This window comes from Schistocerca piceifrons, chromosome X, assembly GCF_021461385.2.
Source record: "Schistocerca piceifrons isolate TAMUIC-IGC-003096 chromosome X, iqSchPice1.1, whole genome shotgun sequence".
In the NCBI taxonomy this organism is placed as follows: Eukaryota; Metazoa; Arthropoda; class Insecta; order Orthoptera; family Acrididae; genus Schistocerca; species Schistocerca piceifrons.
The window spans coordinates 840,781,342-840,793,746 of record NC_060149.1 but is presented as its reverse complement, the minus strand read 5'-3'; the positions used below and the strand labels follow the sequence as shown (position 1 = coordinate 840,793,746).

The window sequence follows — 12,405 nt, the reverse complement described above, 5'->3', positions numbered from 1 at the left end:
ACTGCATGTTGCAGGTCCTGTACGGGCCTTTCCGGTTACAGAAAATGTTCGGCTGCTGCCCTGGCCAGCACATTCTCCAGATCTCTCACCAATTGAAATCGTCTCGTCAATGGTGGCCGAGCAACTAGCTCGTCACAATACGCCAGTCACTACTCTTGATGAACTGCGGTATCGTGTTGAAGCTGCATGGGCAGCTGTACCTGTACACGCCATCCAAGCTCTGTTTGACTCAATGCCCAGGCGTATCAAGGCCGTTATTACGGCCAGAGGTGGTTTGTCTGGGTACTGATTTCTCAGGTTCTATGCACCCAAATTGCGTGAAAATGTAATCACATGTCAGTTCTGGTATAATATATTTGTCCAATGAATACCCGTCTATCATCCGCATTTCTTCTTGGTGTAGCAATTTTAATGGCCAGTAGTGTATTTGCTAAGTGTAGTAATGTGGTCGCACCCTAACCACGAAAAACATCCCGATACCGTAACACCACATCCTCCCTGTCTCACTGTTGACGCTGCACTTGATCGCAGGTAACATTCTCCAGGCGTCGCCAAACCAGAACACTTCCATCGGATTACCACAGAGTATAGCGTGTTTCATCACTCCACATCACTTGTCTTCAGTCGCCCAGTGTGCAGTGTTATCGGTCTTTACACCTGCTCAACTGTTCCTCAGTGTTGACTATAGAAATGTGTGACTTATGAGAAGCTGGTCGACCATTGTCCCTCATTTTTTTAATTCTCTACGCTCAGTCACTGCGCTAATCGGATCGCTGAGAGCACTTTGGAACTCACGAATATTTTCTTCTGATCATTTCATACGATTTTTTTACACCCACCCTCTACAGTGTTTGACAGACCCTGTCAATAGGCCTATATGAGACGTGTCTGGTCGTGGTTTAGCTATGGATTTCCTTCGCATATCCACGTTACAACCATATCATCAACAGTTAGCTTGGACAGCTTTAGAACTGCTGAAATGTCCATGATTGATTTGTTAGTCAGGTGACATACAGTGGTAGTTAACGTTCCAAGTCAGTGAGCCCTCCCAACCGACCCACTGTGCTGTTACTACTTCTATACTGACAACGCAACACTCCCCACCTCGTTTTATTCCAGCGGCTCCGCCTCTACAGGCATCTAGCGCTCAATCCCCCAATATTTAGAATACTTTTGATCAAACAGCGTACAGAGAGATGAGAATCAATTTCTCCTCCATCCGTATTTATATTTGTTTTCGTAGGTTATGTTGACCTGCGTTTGCAGCTAGAAACATGTCATCTTCTTTCTTTTTCTTTCGCTTACGCCATAGTCCCGCAGCGATCGCAGGGCCGGCGTGCTTACAACGGATTTGGCAATGTTAGTGTTAGGGATGGCCGGATGCCCTTCCTGCCGCCACCCCGTACCCCCCAGGACGGAATCAGTGTACCCCAACTGCCTGCATCTAGTGTAAAGCGTGAAATAGTGCAGACGTGTTTCAAATGTCTGCGACGCGTGGAAATGAGGCGGAACGTGGGGACCAGCCCGGCATTCACCTAGTGGGATGTGGAAAACCGCCTAAAAACCACATCCAGGCTGGCCGGCACACCGGCCCTCGTCGTTAATGCGCCGGGCGGATTCGATCCGGGGCCGGCTCGCCTACCCGAGACCAGGAAGCAGCGCGTTAGCGCGCTCGGCTACCCTGGCGGGTAGATACATGTCATCTCGCTTTTCTGAAAATTTCTAGTTTCGAGTGCTTTGTCTTTAGTGAAGTAGTTTATGTCTGAATGATTGCCTCGAGTAATGTAAACATTTTGAAATTACTGTATGTAATGGTCGCCCTTCGCTGTAAAAATATTTGTTTAGAAAGCCCACTATTCTCATTTCGGCCGTGCGGTCACAATCAACCCGGATACTGCAGAACTTTGCTTCACCAAATGTCGAAGCCTTAAAAAATACCTCACGTATATACATGTCAGATATTTTTTTAGGGTTTCGATATGCACTGAAACACAATTTTACAGAATCCCATTTGACAATGGTCACATAGCTGAATTTGCAATAAAGGGTTTCATAAATAAATAGTTTTGCAACTAAAGACGACCATGATGTCAATGAAAAAAAATCTCTAAGATTTTTCCGCAGATACAAGTGACACAAAGGACAATCTATACAGCCTAAATATTTCAGGAAAACGAGACGTTTCCTTCATAGGGAAGCGTTTCTTGTTGTTAGGAATCCGTGGCCTTCCACGCTAATGGAACTGACCTAGCAGTAGCAATGCCACGCCTCTAAACAGAACAGACATAGTGTATGCAAGAGTTTCTCGAGATCAAAGAGGTGTCCAGCTATTGCACTTGTATTCTGGAGGAGCGAGGCTCAATTCTCCGTCCAGTCATTCGAATTTAGGTTTTCCTTGTCTTCAGTAAAACATTTCACATGATATGGTAGTCATCTGAAATGACATCAGTCGAAGGTAAACTTCTTTCCTAAATAATGTGGCCCGATTTCACATCGAAAAAGGCCTATTCGCTACTGTCTCCATTATTACTACACACATCAAAAAAAGTTTTGCAACACCCCAATTCCCAGAACTCCTGAAGATAGACGTTGACTGTGGATATTGTATCACAGACACAGTCAATTTGAATGTTCATAGGTGTCGATAACTCCGCCCAAATATATTAACAACCATGCATGAGCAGCGCCTATTAGACGGAGGGGGTCCGACAGCCAATCAGTTCCAGTCATTCCACCGGGAAGGAGGTACCCGGCTCGTGTTGTCTGTAGCTCAACCATGCCTCGATGGTCAATACCGCTGTTCGATCGCGTCCGCACTGTTACTTTGTGCCAGGAAGGGCTCTCAACAATTTAAGTGCCCAGGCGTCTCGTAGTGAACCAAAGCGATGTTGTTCGGACATGGAGGAGATACAGAGAGACATAACTGTCGATGACATGCCTCGCTCAGGTCCCCCAAGGGCTACAACTGCAGTGGATGACCGCTACCTACGGATTATGACTCGCAGAAACCCTGAAAGTAACGCTCCCACGTTGAATAATACTTTTCGTGCAGCCACAGGACGTCGTGTTACAACTCCAATTATGCACATCTTGTGAATGACTTCCTTCAGGATAACGGCATGGCTGGACTAGAGTGGCCAACATGTTCTCCAGACATGAACCCTATCGGACATGCCTGTGATAGATTGAAAAGGGCTGTTTATGGACGTCGAGACCCCCCAACCACTCAGGGATCTACGCCGAATCGCCGTTGAGGAGTGGGACAATCTGGGCCAACAGCTGCATTGTTGGCCACATGTCCTAGAGTTCATCTCTAATGATCTCGTCATCGTAGGAAACATCTATCCTTCTCGGGTGAATCGGATAGCATAGCTAATGATTTCTACCCCGCCGCCACTTGTGAGAGGACGCTAGTAAATATACTACAAACATATACTGATTGCAACTCGTAATTGCTTGTAGGTATCTGGTGCGGTCCATTGCTTTTCACGTACCACCTAGTGGCCCATCTTGCCTGCTTCGACTGGGATGCGAGCCTTTGAACATGGCGCTCCGCTCCAAACGTGTTCCCATGTCGACCCAACGATATCGTGCGTTTCGACTGCGTTGGGCTCAGGATCATCGAGACTGGAGAGTGTATCAATTGAAACGTTTCGCCTGGCCGCATGACTCACATTACTTTCCACACCAGGTCGATGGTCTTGTCCGCAAAAGCCGTTATCCAGGCGAAACATGCTCCTCGCGTCTCTCTGCAGACGCCTGTTGGTGGGAGCAGTATTATGCTATAGAAGTCGTTTGCTTGGCTTTCCGTGGGACGTGTGATAGGAATCGAAGACACCACAACAGCTGTGGACTACGTGAACATTATTGCGGACCACCTGCATCCCTTCATGCTTGAAGTCTTCCCTGACAGCGATGGCATATTCCAGCAGGATAACTACCCTTGTCACAACCAGAATCGTGCTTCAGTGATAGTGAACTCACGTTGATGTTTTGGTCACCAAATTCCCCTGATCTGAACAGGGCGGAACATATCTGGGAGGCTCCTAAAAACACCTGCCGGTAACTTACGGGAATTGCGTGACCTGCGCTTAGGCATTTGGCCCCACACACCTCACGTCAGGGACCTACCAAGGACTTTTCGAATCCATGCGAAGTAGAACTGCTGCTGTATTGCGCTCCCAAAGCTGGACCAACACACTGTTAAACAGGTGGTCATACTGTTTCGGCTCGTTAATGGATGTATGAGGATATACCTGTATACTTTACAGAGCTGCAGAGCATAGGCAGACTAACTCGGGACTGAATGACATCCTTGACCATGTGGGCCTGAAGATCGTTCGAGAGACAGCCATTCCTTCCCACTTCTTTACCCATCGAGCTTGACGTCATCTGAATGTTAGACTGAATTCCTTGAATGAATGGCATAAATCTCTTGTTCTCTCACCTTTGCTTCATATACGAATGGACCATAAACAGTTAGCTTTTCTACTTATTGAAAATACCCTCCATTACGTATCCACTATAAATTTTCTGAGTGGATACGATTCTGTATAATAATGTCCATCTCAATGCACGATGGTTGCCCGAAGGATATTTTTTTTTAATTTACTGGCTTTCGGACCGTGGCCATACAGCCATTTCAGCAGTGGAATATCAGTTACGATGATAGGAGCGTAAGGACTACACAACAGTCAGGGCCCGAGCGGAGAAAATCTCCGACCCAGCCGGGCATCGAACCCGGGCCTCTTTGGTTATCAATGCCCCAACTGTTGGTCTGCACATTTACATGTTGTATTCGGGCTACACTATGAAGTCTGAAATGACGTCGGCCTGAATGCAGCTTCTCAGGTGTTTCCCACACTCATGTTGATCTAGTCCGCGAATCAAGACGCAAGCAAAACTTAAGAATCTTACAAACAGGTTTCTTTAGTTGACTTTTTCACTAAAAAGAAGTCAGTGTAAGAGTGCATTTAGTGGTTGCGCCCATAAGATTAGGAAGTTATTGGCTTAGTCCTCTGCGGGTTGTGGAGAGGTTCGTGAAAGTTGAAATGAATTTTCGACTGTTACCTCTGGTAACAATTTGTGGAGGAAAAACAGGTCAACTGTGGTATTTAAGCCAATCTTCTGGTTAGATTGATTAGAGCTTAAATACCTTAAGCTGTCTCAAATGACAGGGATATCAAATGGGTGATTAAGTAGAGATAAGTAAAAGTATTGTGACTCTCAGAAGCAGATGCATTACGTTGCTAGTTGTCGGTTACATAATGTACTTCGTAATTTTTACAATCATATTACTTCATACCATATTTTGCTTCTCGTCCAGTAAGTGTCGAAGTTACAGACAAAGTCTGTGTGTGATAAATTGTCTGGTAACACTCGCCAATTGGCGTTAAATGCCTCAGTGCAGAGGTGCGCAAGTAAAACTTACTTACATACGAAACAATCGCATCGTGCGAAAGAAACCTGCGATCGGTGTGCCACTTTGACACATAATGAAACCGATATTTTTAGTAGAAGTATTGCTTCATATCGGTGTGCTTTCGGAGGTTCCACCCACAAAATATTTCAGGAGGAATATGAATAATTATTTTTAAGCCCCATAGACTGTGGAAGACATTAGGACAGCAGGGAAATGTGTTTATTCCGCCGCACTATTTAGCAACGTAAGACAGTACATATAATGTCTGGTGTAAACAAATTCCCTATTATTACACACAGGAATACTACTGCTAGAGCTCAACGTTCACTTTCTAAATTCGCAGGATTTTAAGCATGATACATATGTCGATCGTTTCCTGACTAGTACATTTGTCATCAACACATATTAATGAACTAACTAAAGATACCATAAAGTGTAGTCATCTTTACTGACTCCTCGTACGGCATCGTGTTTACGTTAACAAAGATTTGCTTTCTACTTTTCTCCACCAACGGTCAGATCAAATGCTCTGAGGTTACGATCTGTGAGAAAGGTGACCGCTACCGTAATATTTTTCGTATACTTCAAATAAAGAGGTACGCCGAGCAGTGATTCAACAAATAACTTCCAGTGTTTTATCTGCTGCATCAAATTAGAGGGTTTGTTGATGTGACACTTCGGGTACGGACGCAAAGCCTGCTGCTTCACCCCACCTTAGAGGAGCGCGTCGCTATTGCGTCAGGCAGGGAAGTAAAGAGGAGGCATGCGCTCAGCTACTGTTTGCTCGGCAATATTAGCGGGGAGCAGCGCGCAGGTGACTCACCACGCATGCGGCGGTCATTCTGATGCATGTCTTCCCGTCGGCGAGCCGTCTGTCTGCGATCATGACACTCCTCGGACTGACGCTGGCCGCGGCCGGCCGGGGACCGCGCCCCCTACCCCTACCCTTACCCCTCACCCCCTCCCTGCCGCCTACCCCTTCCGCTTGCGCGCCGCTGCGTCTGCGCACGCACCGCCCCCGCCGCTGCCGCCCCGGGGATTCACCGCACGCGACCGCACTTGCATTTCCTCGTTCGTACTTCGGAATTACGGACGCGACATCTGACAAAATAATTAAGTTACGTAAGAGTTGGTATCAATTTCACAGACGCTACCGAACTTCGTCTCTCAAAGAATCAACAGCGATACAGGAAAAACCATTCGTGCGCATCATAGCTTGCTTCATTCGCACGCTGTATCTTGTAAACAACAGAGGCAGGTGTACAGGTATGTTCCTTCTTGCCACATTTGCGAAAGACGTTCCACACAGTGCCACACTGTCGACTACTAACTAAATTGCGACTGTATGGCGTATCTTCGCGAATATGTGAATGACTCGAGGGATATTTAACTAATAGAACACAGTACGCTACACTAGACAGTGAACTATCCACAGAAAACAAAATACCATCGGGTGTGCGCCAATCAAGCGTAATAGACTTCAAATGGCTCTGAGCACTATGGAACTTAACTAAATGGTTCAAATGGCTCTGAGCACTATGGGACTTAACATCTCAGGTCATCAGTCCCCTAGAACTTAGAACTACTTAAACCTAACTAACCTAAGGACATCACACACATCCATGCCCGAGGCAGGAGTCGAACCTGCGACCGTAGCAGTCGCGCGGTTGCGGACTACAGCGCCTAGAACCGCATGGCCACCGCGGCCGGCTGGAACTTAACTGCTAAGGTCATCAGTGCCCTAAAACTTAGAACTACTTAAACCTAACTAACCTAAGGACATCACACACATCCATGCCCGACGCAGGATTCGAGCCTGCGATCGTAGCGGTCGCGCGGTTCCAGACTGTAGCGCCTATAACCGCTCGGCCACGCTGGCCGGCAAGCGTAATAGGACCTGTAATGTTTCAGTATTCATAAACTACTTATCAGGGAGATTCAGTAGCAGCTGACAATGCCGTTGTCTGCTGGAGATTATCGCCGTTTGCCGATCGTAAAAACCTTTGAGAGACTTGGGCAAAACTTTCACTTTTTTTTAGGGAATCGCAGCTCTGTGTGAATAAATGTATGATAATGGCTACAACAAAGGAAAAGAACCCGATGATGGTATCTGATTCCAACATTAGTGATGAACATTTTGAGTATGACAATCGTATAAGTATACAGGGGTAACACTGTGGTGTCACCGCCAGACACCACACTTGCTAGGTGGTAGCTTTTAAATCGGCCGCGGTCCGTTAGTATACGTCGGACCCGCGTGTCGCCACTATCAGCGATTGCAGACCGAGCGCCACCACACAGCAGGTCTAGTCTAGAGAGACTCCCTAGCACTCGCTCCAGTTGTACAGCCGACTTTGCTAGCGATGGTTCACTGCCTACATACGCTCTCATTTGCAGAGATGACAGTTTAGCATAGCCTTCAGCTACGTCATTTGCTACGACCTAGCAGTTACTATTCTGAACAGATAATATTGTGAATCATGTACCGTCAAGAGCGACGTTCATCATTAATGGATTAAAGTTAAGTATCAAACTAATTACGTCCGCTTTCTGAATTCTAATTCCCTCTCATGTTCCAGACCTCACGTCAGTATAGTCCTTCCCTCCTCACGCCAGCCTGCGTGAGCTAAAACGCGTGCATTTCGGCCTCCTCTAGTGACACAGTGTCGGCTCTTCTGCCAACACAATAAACACTAAGAAGCCGTATGAAACGGGACGATCATGAAAAATCGGTAGACTTATAACGAAGATTGAAATTTGCTGGAAGCGGTTCTGCGAAAATGCAAAGCATCTATAGAGGGAACTGCACACACAGCGCTAGTGCGACCTGCTTTAGAGTACTGTTCCATCGTGTGAAGTCGTTGTCAAGTAGGCATGGCGGCAGGCGTCGAACGAATTCAGAAATACTTTGATAGCATCGTCGCTTGTCGGTATTTATTTATTTATCGTATGGCATTATTATCAATCACATTAATGAACTAAGAATAAAATTCATAAAGAAACATGTAAGTTACAAATATAGTTGATTGGCCTATCAGCCGTATTCAAGTAGTCTTTAAATTGTCCAGTGGAGGCTCTTAGCGAACATGTCAAATACATTGGAATTTCTTCATATCCCCAGTTACAATCTCTTATCAAGCTTTCTTCCACTATTTATTGTTTTTTAAGCGTATAGCTTCTACAAATTATGATTTCCTAGAGCGGAGTCGTTTCATATTTATATAATCAGAGAACGAATGAAAAGTAAATTGTTTCGAATTTTTCTAAATTCCATAAGAAGTGCTTGTTATCGTCGCAGATGTGGTGGAGGTAACTTCATAATGATTGACCCCTGACTTTGAGCTCATATTCTGGTCGCATCACATGACGAACATCGATATGTTATATCTTGCCGGAATCGTGTCAATGTCTACTTTTATTTGGCGTATGAATATTACATTTTAGTTGAAAAGTGGGCGGCATACGCGATAATATTTAAGACCATTTCGACAATTTTTTGGTGAGTACCAAATTTGAAGAGTCATAGGAATCAGACTGCAATTAGGAGAAAAATTTCCTTTGCACAGTTTAAAGAGACATTCATACTCCACTTCCAGAAGAATTGATGTTGCTTTCCGATTAGACCTTTTGTCCTAATAATGGTGGGCATAGATAACTGCAATTCGCTTAATGGAGATACATATTAACTAGACGAAAAGTGTAAATGCAAGCTCTGTTGTTGCCTTACACAGTTGTTATGTTTCTATGCATTAAATCTACATAAAGAGCTAATATCACATCTTTGATTTATTTGATTTTGCGTTTCTATGCGCCGTGTGCTCACATGTGCCGGACCTTTGAACAGTATTTCCACTTCATTCCTCATTGCAGCAGTGTTTACTTATAGGCTTCCCGTCAGATAGGAAATAATCGTGCTTCCATTCGCTGTTGTGTACTCGTGTGAGACAGTGTTCGTAACAAAATTAGTTGCCTTGTACTTGTGTGAAACCATACATAATTTACGAAGTTGTGAAAGGTGCATGGTGACCAGCGCGCGTGGTTACATTGAGATCGAAAAAGAACAGGGCGCGAGCAGTTCCATATCATAGCCAGTAATGAGAACGTCTGAAAGTCTCGGTATTAGTGAAAGTACAGTGAAGCGAATTTCGAGAGAATATAGGGAAACTTCATGTCTTGTATCAACAAAAAGAGTTCTGTCAGGCGACAGAAGTTTGTTTTAGACTAGTTTACGCAGGGAGTCATAAGAAGAAAAATCCACGACTTCTATGTGGAAAAGCAGTTTCCAACAGTTACAGATGTATTGGAAAAGTTGAAGACTAAAGTGAAAGATTTTCCTGGTATGAGTGAAACAATTCGATAATTGCGCTTCAGATACAAAAAGTTCAACAAAAGACCTGTACTGATGGAAAACAATCAAGTAGTAGGAAATAGAGAGAGTTCTTGCGGGAAATAAGTTACTTGCGTAATACTGGATGGACTAGTTACTACACTGATGAGAGTTGGAGTGGTGCAAATAATTTCAGAAAATTTAGTTGGCAGGGACAAAAAAGTGCCTTATGCATCAGAAGATGTGTACGATTATCATAGGAATTGTTCAAGAGTGGAATGGCCGGAAATGAGGAACTCAAACACCGGCTGTGTCTGTAAAAAGGATTATAATGTGACACATTGGGAACGAAGATGGGTTCGAACAAAATGCTGGCTTATGTTTTATAGGGCAAAAAGGAAGTGAAGATTATCATTCTGAAATGAATGCCAGGCACTACGAAGAGTGGTTTAGGAGCGTTCTCGAAAAATTACCAAACATATCTGCCATTGTTGTAGATCAGGCTCAATATCACAAGATGATAAATTCAGTACCAGGAAATCTACCTACGAAATGAAGAAACGATTCTGTTATTGAATTGATGGAAAGCAATGATGCAGAGCTTCCATCTAATGCCACATCATATGAGGAATTTACTAAAGCTGGCTACTGGAACACGCGCGAACGCACTTCAGGGCACAGGAATATCTTTTGGAAAGTACACTGAAGCGCCAAAGAAACTGCTCTAGGCATGCGTATTCAAATACAGAGACGTGTAAACGGTCCGAATACGGCGCTCTGGTCGGAAACGCCTATATAAGACGTCAAGTGCCTGGCACAGTTCTTAGATCCGTTACTGCTGCTACAAATGCAGATTATCATGATTTAAGTGAGTATGAACGTGGTGTTATAGTCGGCGCACGAATGATGGGACGCAGCATCTCCGAGATAGGGATGAAGTGGGCATTTTCCCGTACGACCATTTCACGAGTATATCGTGAATGTCAGGAATCCGGTAAACATCAAATCTTTGACATCGCTGTGGCCGAAAAAGATCCTGCAAGAACGGGGCCAACGACGACTGAAAAGAATCGTTCAACGTGACAGAAGTGCAACCCTTCCGAAAATTGCTGCAGATTTTGAGAAAGGACAAGTTACTCTCTCACCTATTTTTCGTATACGGAAAATTATTAAAGATTTTGTTACAACCTGACGCACCTTGAGCGAGACCCTAGAAAGTTAACGGCCTGAGCAGACGTTGATGGAGCCTGGTAGGGCGATAAAAGCATGAGGTATTCATTGCGCCACAATGAAAGGTAATACTGGTGGAGACTGTTTAAACTGACTGAGAAAGTTGGCATAATTTTACTGCGCCAGGCACTTATGCTAAACAAGTTGATTGAATACTGTAAACAACTAACAGGTGGTTTAAGACTACACTGGACAAGGATCCTGTGTTGACAAAGACGGTTTAGCTCTGGCCCTAAAAATGTGGGTAACGCAATCTGAATCTGACTTTGATTGATCAAGTCTACTGAAGTTTTCCTATATAGGTGCAGCTGGGGGCAAGTGACCTGAAAATGCCGGAGCGGTAGTACGTTTCCCTGTTTGCTTCGAACGGCGACGTAAATTGCAGCTGGCGAGATGTGTGCGGCGGAGGCGAGACGTGGAGGCGGCACCTGGGAATCGATCGCGGCCACGAAAGAAATGCAGAAATCTCACGGTCTAGCGATCAGGCAAACGGATCGCAATTTACTCTCTACCAGAGCCCTGAAATCACAGTAGATTTCAGTGTGTGACACACCTGTTCGCTGGTCGTGCCAAGGACCAATTTGGCACACTCATATGACAGAGCGCACAAGGATACCAAACGTCAAGACTGATAAAACAAAAACGAATACGTGTGCCCTCGGCAAACGAGCAGTCCGAGACATTTGAGGTCACATTGTCGGTACAGTAAAAACTTCACCCAGTCTAAACTAGTCGCATGTGAAGTCAGTCTCAGGACAGGTCTCAAGTATCAACCACACATGCCAGGTCCTCGACTAGAAGTTCCTTCCAGATCAAAGTCCTGCACCTGAGTGCTTTGCACCTCTCCAGAAAAAAAATCCGTTTTCTTGCAAAGTGCACGAACGACACCGCCTTCACCCCGTCTTGTGCCAATCACAGGTCTCTAGAGGCGCTAAATCTCCCCTCCCTCATGACAGCACAAACTCACGTCGAACCAGGGCAAGGGTTAAGAAACCTGCGTCTCAGGAAAAAAATGAAACCGCCAATTACTGGATTTTAAGTTTTCGCAGAGGGGGAAGATGATTTTCTGAAGTCGTGTCGCTTCCCACAGCAACAAGCGGACAGATACAGTCTTAAATATCTTTATCTAAATCGCCTGTGCCTTGGAGCTTGTTAGTTATAACTATGAGCTGCAATAAAGATTCTATCTCTAGACATTTCTCAGATGCCGGAGTTTCTTATACAACCAAAGCGGCTGATGGAAGTGGTTCACAGGCCTATTTGCACTATCAGCGAACACAAAAACTTGTGAATTTTTATTACGCATGACTCTTCACACAATGCCTGGTTTATGACTCCCCTGCGTAGACACATTCCTTCAGACCATTGCCCTCAGCCCAGGCTTCAGCTGGCGCCACGGCAGGTATCGCGACATTGTTCTGCTGGA

At 45.1% G+C, this 12,405-nt stretch overlaps 1 protein-coding gene across 1 annotated transcript in view; it reads right to left on the bottom strand.

Annotated features, from left to right (window-relative positions):
* Window positions 1–6,311, bottom strand: part of LOC124722124 (b(0,+)-type amino acid transporter 1) — a 579,051-nt gene extending 572,740 nt beyond the window's left edge. The window contains exon 1 of the mRNA XM_047247330.1: window positions 6,246–6,311. Coding sequence (XP_047103286.1) covers window positions 6,246–6,273 — 28 coding nt within the window. The 5' untranslated portion in view covers window positions 6,274–6,311. The remainder of the gene's footprint in view (window positions 1–6,245) is intronic.
* Between the last annotated feature and the right edge of the window lie 6,094 nt (window positions 6,312–12,405).